At 33.2% G+C, this 9,955-nt stretch overlaps 1 protein-coding gene across 3 annotated transcripts in view; it reads left to right on the top strand.

Annotated features, from left to right (window-relative positions):
* LOC108747846 (cysteine-rich secretory protein 1-like) overlaps positions 1-3,537 on the top strand; it is a 55,318-nt gene extending 51,781 nt beyond the window's left edge. For all 3 annotated transcript variants that reach the window (XM_018485703.1, XM_018485702.1, XM_018485701.1), the window contains one exon: positions 2,644-3,537. In XM_018485703.1, coding sequence (XP_018341205.1) covers positions 2,644-2,902 — 259 coding nt within the window. In that variant the 3' untranslated portion in view covers positions 2,903-3,537. The remainder of the gene's footprint in view (positions 1-2,643) is intronic.
* Positions 3,538-9,955: the final 6,418 nt, after the last annotated feature.

The raw sequence follows: 9,955 nt of genomic DNA, 5'->3' as shown, positions 1-9,955 counted from the left end.
GATGCTCAATGCAAAACATACGACGTACAATGTATGAATAAGAATTTTCTTGAAGCTTGAGTGAGAGAGAGATACGAGTTAGTTGAAAGGAAAAGTACTAATACATATTTTGATTAAGAAAAACTGTTTGTGACATCGAATAATATTAAATTAAAAAGTATTAGTAAATTTGTAAAAATATTGATACTTTAAACGTAAAATTAATTTAAAATAAAGATGGATATTCTTGTAAGAAAATACAAAAACGATTATATTAGAATAAAATTAAAAGTATTGCACTTTTTTATTTTTCTTGTTAATAGAAACTGAAGTTTATGTAATTTTCTTTTTTTATTTATACTTTTACTCTGTCAATAATAATACTATTCAGGAAGAGAGATACAGAGAAAATAATTTGCCTTAATTTAATATGTACATTCTTATATAACGTTCTAAAGATTATAAATTTGAATAGTAACTTTTATCAACATTTTGTATACAATAATAATTCACTGGAGTAGAGAATTGATTATATATCACAGAGAAAAAGAAAAAAGAGAGAGAGAGGGAGGGGGGGACTACGCTACTATCTTTGCATTCCCGAGTAAGCTGTCCAAGTGAGTGACAATAAATAAATGATTTTCTCAGCGACATTTCACGCGCGAGCGACTCACGCAATTAGAATTCGCTCCGGTCTTCGGTCTTGCAATTTATCGCTCCTGCAAACCGTACAAAAATGCCGGCGACCCAATTCTGAACTAAGGATTCCTACAAATCGTGACGCTATATATTCCTCATATCGATCCCTCGCAATACGCGGACCCGATAAATTTTCCGCAAGATCCGTTCTAATACGATCTGCGACGAGTTCACCCCGCAGTTTCATATATTCATGTTACAAGACGAGATACTAACAGGCAAATGCGTATACGGTCGTCATATTAGCTTTTCTACCGCAGAGAAACTCGACAAATTAAACTGAACTCAAACGAATTTTCAAAACAAATATAAATTCACTAGAAGAATTTAATAAAATCTGATAGATTTTAAAACTATAGAATATATATTTCGTACATCGACCATACTTTGTAATAAGCTTCAGTTAAAATTAATTAAAAATTAGCACATCCATTCATTATGAAATCAATTTCCATAGAAAAAACTCTAGCAATTCCGAGAAAAAAATGATATTCCATAAAACAGTTTTTAAGATTATTTCATATGCTAATTTATATGTCAATCTGTACATCAATGTGTACTTCTTATTCTATTAAGCAGTACACATTCTCCAGCAGTGTATTTGACGCCTGACCTATTTTACACGAAAAGCGAAGCCGGTGCGGCCGCCATCAGTGGCCCGAGTCCTGAATAAATAAACCGTGTCAGGTGGTGGTGGGCCACCTTATCCTTCCTTTTATCTTGCCGTTCTTCCACACCGGCTCTATCTCGTAATTAATTTCGTGGATATACAGCAGCCCGAGCTGGCCGGCCTTTAGAGACGGAAATTCTCGCGGGATCGTTTAAGACGCGCGATTCGTACCGAAAAATACTTTGAATGTAAATTCGGTGGCCCATTTGCAAATTGCTCGACGGTCCTTCTACAGCTTTTCGTTAATGCGCGTGGCTAATGGATTTGAATTAGGATACTGCCTAAAGTATTTTTACACTATTATGCAGACTATCTCAGAAATTGGGTATTTATTTTAAGTTGAAAATACTGGAAGTTATTAAAAACCAAAAAAAAAAACGAGGATATTAATAACAAAGTGTCTATGAACTTTAAATTTAATAAAGATATTATTATATAGTAAACAAAATTTCTTTAAAGTGATTAATTAATTACGTATTTTTCAGTTAATTTGGAATAAAATATAAATTAAGCAAAATTGCATCAATATAAAATTTTGTAAAATGTAAATTTATCTTAAAACATACAATTAAGAGGATACTTGTTGCTATTACGAAATAAGAAATTTAATCCGAGAAATTTAACACTAAAAACTTGATTCTAATTCTTGTATAATTACTGTTTTAATTTTTACAAGGCAAACGCGCATGTTAAAATTTTCTCACTTTTATCTACACACACAATTTATTCTTCTCCAACTTGTTGAATTAATAATAAAAGCGCGTTAAATATCTACATCTTATACATAACATCTTTTGATGTAATTTTTTGCTCTCTCTCCTTCGTATTCAAGAAATTCAAGTATCTCAAGCGACATATATTTGTAATAGTATATACAGTGATTCCGTATCTGAGCGATATATATTTATATATTGAATGAAATATTAATATAACGTGAATCAGAATAAGTTAGAAACAGAGAGCAATAAGAACATTTTGCAAAAATCCAATGCTGCACGGACTAGTTTGATGCAATAAGAAAAATAAAATGTTCTGCCGTTACAAGTATCGAAATGAATGCTAAATTAGTGTCGTCGATATTAAATTTATATTCTTGTCGTGCTCGAAATCCAAATTTTTCTTTCTTTTGTAGTGGGCCAAAGCAGCTGAAATGCGGAAACGTGCTTCGATCTAATGATATTTAAATCGCAATAAAATATTTAAATTTATTTTTCACGTTTTCATGTCGCTTCGGGCTGTTACAATCGGTGCTGAGATCGATATTGTCTAATAGCCGGTATGTTCTTACCTCGCAGCGGTAACTACAAGGGCCGTCTGGGCTTGCCGTACGTGGCCGGAAAGCCGTGCAGCATGTGCAAGGACCACTGCACGCAGGACGCGCTTTGCACGAACGCCTGCTATCATACCGATCTGTGGTCCAACTGCGCCGAACTGCTCAGGACGTTTGGTTCATGGGTCTGCGAGACGGACACCAAGGAGGGTCGTGAACGCCGAAAGTTCTGCGGCGCCACATGCAATTGCAAGGACAAGATCTACTACCATCACGAAGGGTAGGAGGGCTTGACTTTGGGTCCACCGTGTTGCATGAATAATTTAATCGCTCTGCAAAACTAAACTCAGACCTAGTGGGTGTTACGACGGCTAAACGGCAGCAGATCGTTTAATGGAGGGTCGTGTTGTTTTATTGATGAGCTCGTTTGTTTAATGATGAGAGCTGGAGGAACGCTCGCGATGTTATGAGCTGAGGCATCGAGAAAGGGGGAGGGTGGGAAAAGAGAAAGAGAAAGACAGATATAGAGAACCGATAGCGAGTAAATGGAATAATATGGAAATATAGTAGATGAAGTGATTGTGGGATTTGTATGCTATCTCAATCTCTGGGGCCTAAATTTCGCGGATTCTAAGGATTGTCCAAATTCTAATAGATCGATAGATTCTGTTCAGCAATTTAATAATTAATGCACATAATCTTTCGATTCTAGAGATTCCAACATATTCTCGTTGTAATATAATCCTTAATTTTAGGACTCTGAATTTTATAATTCTCGAATGTTCAGGATCCTTTGAAATCTCACAAATTGCCGGTGTAAAACTTGCGTCTTTTATGATTTGCATAAAACTTCATTTCCTATGAATTTTTACGCGAAGTAATCAATACATTTGCAAAAGATGTCAATCATAATTTTTAATAATGCTACAATAATACTTAATTTAACATTTAACTTTTTTATGTATTCGTTTCTTCCAATAATATAAAAACAGTTCAAATAAAGAATTTTTAATAGAAATGGATTAATTTGTTGAATGTATCGTGATATTGACATCGAGATTAAAACATATTACGTTTAATGTTTATATTTTACGTTGTTAGAGGTTGATATAATTTCCTAATTAATATGCACGCACACGTACGTTTGCAGGAGAACAAAGTTCCAGGACTGGGTTTGAAAAAGTTTTTAGTATACACTTAAAATTAGCTTTTTATCGATGATTCTTTAATCTGCTTCAATCTGTACGTATCTAAAAAAAGAATAAAGAGACCAACTTTATATTTTATATTCGTTTATAATTATTTTCATATTGCTTATGTTCTTATAAACTTGTATAAAGCAAAGTTTAAAACGTAACATTTTATCAGTTTAATGTGATTGCCTGCGTGAATTATATTTTTGACTTTAAATATTTGTCATATTATAAAATATTCTACATCAAGTTAATTAAATGGGTAAACGAGAAACTCATTTAAGCAGAAAATATAATAAGCTCATTCGAACTTATTACATTTTGTAAATTTAATCGTAAATGTTTCGCATTTCTTCTATTTTGTATCTGAAAAATAACTTTTAAATAAAAAAATTGTAAATAAATCCAGTGGGTAACACATATCGAAACTGACAATTATTAGACGATAGACGTATTTCTAATTTTAGCTAACTTGTTAAGAGAAACAATGTAAAAATTAAACTAAGCTTTGAGGAGGCGATGTGTCGATGTTTCTTGTCGTGATATAACGATGAAACTTCCCTTTACTAGCACAATTAACGATAATGATAACAGTTATTTTTATCTTAGATTTAACAACAGCGTGTTTACGTGGAGTGCGATATTGGATGAAAGCAAGTCGGAATTGTAAAGTTAACTCTTTACCGCATAATTTCTCTTACAATTAAGAATATATTTCGGATGAGTATAACGCGGTGCGTTTAATCTAAAGATATAATACTCTTCTCGCAAAACGATTTACAAAGATACATATCGCGCGACAAAAGAGCATTATTACTATCTTCGTAATGATACGTTTATTATGTAAAACGAAAATTATCGGCCAGATCATGAATAAATAAAGATTTATAATGACAAAAATGCAAAAAATTTCTATCGAGTAAAAGATACATTTTTCTAAAAATGAAATATTGCCAATATTTTATATAAATGACATCTATTCGATTATTGTAAAAAGTAAGATGTAATATAGCGCATCGCACAGTTTGTAACCGATTATAACGGTTAATGGAAAAATCATTGTTGTTATTTTTATAGGAACTGAAAAATCGATATTGTGAAATATATGCCATAATAATGCGGTAAAGAGTTAAGATAAATCGTAAATCATAAAACACATAATCTATGCGTTGAGAAACAAGACATGTGACAAATGGCGAGCGTGATTGATGATAATGTTAGGTATTTGATTGTCGATAATTAAGAAGTTCGGTAAAGAGATATAACAGTGAATGTAACGGTACAGCTCCAAATAAAATGTTTAAACTGTAATACTTTTTGTCCACTTACAAAATAAATATCCTGTAAATATTACATTTTCCCGCATTTCATCATTTACTTAATCATATTCGAATAGCCATAATCCACCAATAATTGTTTCATTAGCATTTGAATAATTTACAGTAATATTAAAATAATGAAATTTATCAATACGTAATAAACGCATAAAGCAATCCTTGGCAACGTATAATATAAAGAGAGTTGAGTGCCTCTTTAATGTCTATAATAAATTAATATTACTGTTAAATTTTGACAAAGCGTAGCCATACTCTCGATTGGGAGAATGAACGGATGTTGGTCGGTTATGGTGTGTTTAATCGATCGTAATATTTATTTGTTGCCATGGAATGGAAGGATTAAACGGAATTATATGGGGAATAAATCGATGAGAGCTTTAAGGGAGGGTGGAGAGAGAAGGAAATTATCCCCTAGGTCAAGAGAAATGTGCAGTCGGTGAATTCGAGTTAGCGGTGAACCGAATGCATACTCTCTTTTTGCTTCAAAGGGCTTAGGAATGCTTTTCAAACTGTGTCTGGGAACCGACAATAATGGTTTCGAACTTCGCCAGACTTTTAAATGAAGAGCACTGCATTGAGATTTTCTTATGTCAAATCGGTGTAACCATCGATTTTGGCGTTAATCCTTTTGCTAAGCGTAAATATAAGGGTAAGTAATTTTATGCGTTTCTCGTTACTGTTTAGCATTTTGCCTCTCGCATTTTAAATACAATTAAATATTCAGTTACAGTCTCTTAATATAACCAAAAATGATTTTAATTTTCTAAATATTTAACAAGTATTATCAAACAGTTAATTATATTATTATGTTTGTAATATTTATTAAATATTTCGAAAACTAAAATTATTTTTAGTTATATTAACTAAACATTTAATTGAAATTATTTCACTCAGTATTTGATAGTTATTATCAGACTCTTTTTTTTTTAATGTGTGGCGTTGGATTCTAATTTAGATAAATCTTATTAGCTAAAGAATTAAATTAATTAACTAAATAAATAAGTCTCTTTAAACAAAGATATATAACAGAGAGTATCAAATAATGTATTATTTTATGAATCCTTTTGTCAGTTGGGCTGAAAAATCGGCCACGATACAGCCATCAATTTCCAGTGTGGTATCAAAGAACGCGAGCGAAAATCGATTTTATCGTAACGGGCCCCGCCAAGTGGAATAATACTCGTTCGTCGCGGAATTGGGCCGATTTGTCCGTGGGCTGACGACTTCGGCAAAGCCGAAAGGCCCGACACAGATTCCTTTGAACATACCCGTCGGAAAGCCGGCAGAACCAAATGGCAATGCCATTCCGTTGCCGATAATGCCGCCACGCGCTTTCGTCAAAGATCGGCGATCGCATTGTCGTGAACGAGCAATTTCCTACCGTACGTCTTTCGAAGATTTCTACGGGGCGATTGAAATCGACTAGTCAGAGCGGAAGGTTCGTTCGCTGAATTTAATCTTTTTTGTAGTTCCTTGAATTCTAGGGTGTAAGATCTAGGGGTGCCCGAGGAGATTAAGAGTACCGCGAATAGAAATAACGTAGGAAAATCTAAAAGAGCACGAGAAAAGAAGATTTATTTTACAAATTGCCTTCGAGTTCGTTGAATAATTTATCTGCCAAGTATCTTGCATGCATAATTATTGTTTCGTTATATACATATGTACCTACATATAACAACATCGAATATCAAATGTTTTTTTAATAAACATTTTACTAAACGAAAGAAGCTATTATATAAGACAAAAAGAAGTTATTAAAGTATTGAAGTTATTTAACATAAAAAAATTATATTATTGCAAACTTTAAATATTTCATAACGTAAATAGATTTTTGTTTTTCGATTAATTTTAAACAGATTTCGCTTTAATGAGCTTTATTTAAGGTTTCATTATCCAGATATTTTGAAAGCATTTAAAGCTCTGTTGTGTAAAAATTAATAGTATTCTCCGAAACACAATGGATGATGGATAACAAAGAAAAGATTTCTATGGGTGTAAATACAATTGTCAAACTCGCTATACAAGAACATTGCAATTATCCGAAATCCTGGCAATGTATTAAACAATGCAATGCAATAGGCTTGTGACATACGTGATTCAGTGTATGTAATTTACAATGGCTGCTAAAGCAGGTGTAGTAGTGGGTTGATTTATGAACGTATTAACTATAGGTACCCGGGGCGCTATCATTAGTTGATTGATAGCCAGTAATTAAACTATAAAGTAGCTATGAGTTCTCAGTTATAATTACTTAGAAATCTAACGGAATTCCTACGCTGATAGTAGTAGGTTACATATTTTTAAAATTCCACGTCACAAAAATTGATCTATGAGTAAAATTAAATTATGATATCGGTACTTATGGAAATTATTGAAGAATTTTCAATAATTTATTATTGATAATAGATACATTTTAATATGATATAATATATCCGTAATATGTCGATAATTACTCTGATGTGTCATTTCGTTATAAAATAAAACAAATCTTGACTATAAGCTATAAAATATATTTGATTTCTACTTATTATAACGAAACTAATAACAAATTGCACTTCGTTGAATTTTAACAGCAAGAAAATATTCTACGCTTTATTAATAAATAAAGATAATATGTTTCACGATATTTTCGATTCCACATTGCATAGCATCATTCAATTACTCAATGTCCAAATATTATACAAACCATATTTTCTTTATAATACGCGTTCTCGATGTTTACATACGCAAATATTTACACCGTTGTAAATAATTGATTGGAGTGAACATACAATTATTTGAAATTTCACGTAATTGCGCTTGGCGTGCCTCGATTTGTTATGTTAATTGAATTCCTTGAGAGAAACTGGAACATTAAATTTTATCGAATACTCTGGTATCTCGAGTATTAGATCGATAGCCCACAAAAGCAATTTTGTTCTTATTTCTGACTGTCGTGGAAGTGCATTTATCAGAAGCCTGTTTATCAGAAGAATAAAGCGAAATTTTAAAAAAGAGATCCTCAATTTGGTATATTTATGATGCTGGAATTTATTTATGTTACAAGCTACAAGTCTCTAGTTCTCTTATACACAAAAGAAGTATAATATTTACACACATCCTCTCATTTCGAAATGATTTTATACGCTAAAGAAGAATATTATTATAAATGCTTTGTTTCGGAATACATCGTTTTCATTTGTATTACACAAAAGACATAAAATAAACACGCGTGCCAATGTATTTCCTTTTTATATAAAATTATTTCGAAGCAAATGGAGAGAAAACATTCTTTTTATCCATTGTACAATTTCATTCTCACAGATTCATTTTCACAGATTACTCGATTGCAGCTCTGCAGATCTTTGGATCCACATCATTTTTAATTTATCCATCACTAACAAGACTTGCTAACAAAGTATCCTGTTTTTATACACTAAGAGAGTTTTTATACACTATCTTCGTGTAATGGTTCGAATTCTTTTCTTTTTTTTTTTTTTGTAAAGAATGCGAGCAGAGTTTTGCATAATTTATCGAGTGCTACATGCTACGATTATACACTTCAAAAACAGCAATATCGGGAAAAGATAAACAAGCTAGTGTAGCTGTAGTATAACAGTGTAAGTATTAAAGAACTGCAATTGCCTGCAGTATCTACGATCGGGCGGTGATAAGAGTTTTTCGTCGTGAGGCAGTAACGGAGGACATTCGATATTTTCGCCATTTCGTCGACGTAATATCTCGCGCGCCGGTAAGCGGAACCGGAAACTAACCGGTGCGGTAGGACGAAGCTGACGTAAGCTTTCGAGTCAGTGCGCCTAGACCATACCGAGTCGCTTTACTCACCGTATAGATGTGCAGCACAAGGTAAGTTTCTCGCAGCGCAGTGGCGGAAACGCGCAGTCAGCGTGAATCTGCTCGGGGCGTAAATCAGCGTTTCATCGACGAGTTCGAAAGCGAAAGTCGCATATCGACATTCGCATGTAAATTATCCGAGCCATTTCGCCCGATCGAGCGGAAAGTAATTTTCGGTGAGTCGCGAATGGATCGTGTACATCGTACGAGAAAAAAAAAAAGAGCTTCCTTGCGCTCGTAACTTCGCGATTAGTTATTTCAAGCAGGAAAAGGAAAACGTATGTCTAAGAACTCGATTTTTCAATAAGAGCTACATAAAAATTCTGAATTATGAACGCGCGTTTGGAAACAAATCGAATAAGTAGAGAGAAATAAAGAGAAATCCAGTTATTTGTTAGACAAAGTTTCTGTATAAAATAACAGAAATCTTCGCTGTTTATATTCTCAATGAGTTTTTATGCATTAAAAGACTAATAAGATAATATCATTTTTTGTGTTATTGAAAGTCATGGAATCTTTTCATTTTGACGTGCTCTGCATTATTAAATCTTTAGATTCTAGGATGCGGCAACTCTCGTGATTTATATTTTGTAGTCTCAAACGTTACACGAAAAATTGTTTGTGACGTGCAAAGGCTACGGTGAAGCTGAACATGAATTCTCACGAACATATTGATGCCCAGGGAATGAAGAGAATTTGAATCTTTTGAATATAGAAGAAGGAGAGGTTGTTGCGCGATAGCCAACTTGGGAGCGGCGAACTCGTTTCCGGATACGGCAAATTCTTCCACGGCGAAAAGGTGCGATAAAAATGCTAAGCGCAGCGAAAAGATGAGATGTAGTCTCCCTTACTCCTCTTTTTTCGACCCGTTGCGTTACATGAGGTGTGGTAAAGAAGTATTATAAATTTGAAGATGTAGATAGCTTGTGGGTAGAAAAGTTTCTTTGATCCTGCGGACCAAAAAATTGAGATT

Source organism: Trachymyrmex septentrionalis, unplaced genomic scaffold, assembly GCF_001594115.1.
Source record: "Trachymyrmex septentrionalis isolate Tsep2-gDNA-1 unplaced genomic scaffold, Tsep1.0 scaffold20, whole genome shotgun sequence".
In the NCBI taxonomy this organism is placed as follows: Eukaryota; Metazoa; Arthropoda; class Insecta; order Hymenoptera; family Formicidae; genus Trachymyrmex; species Trachymyrmex septentrionalis.
Note: the sequence above shows the minus strand (reverse complement) of the source record. Positions and strands in the feature narration are given on the sequence as shown.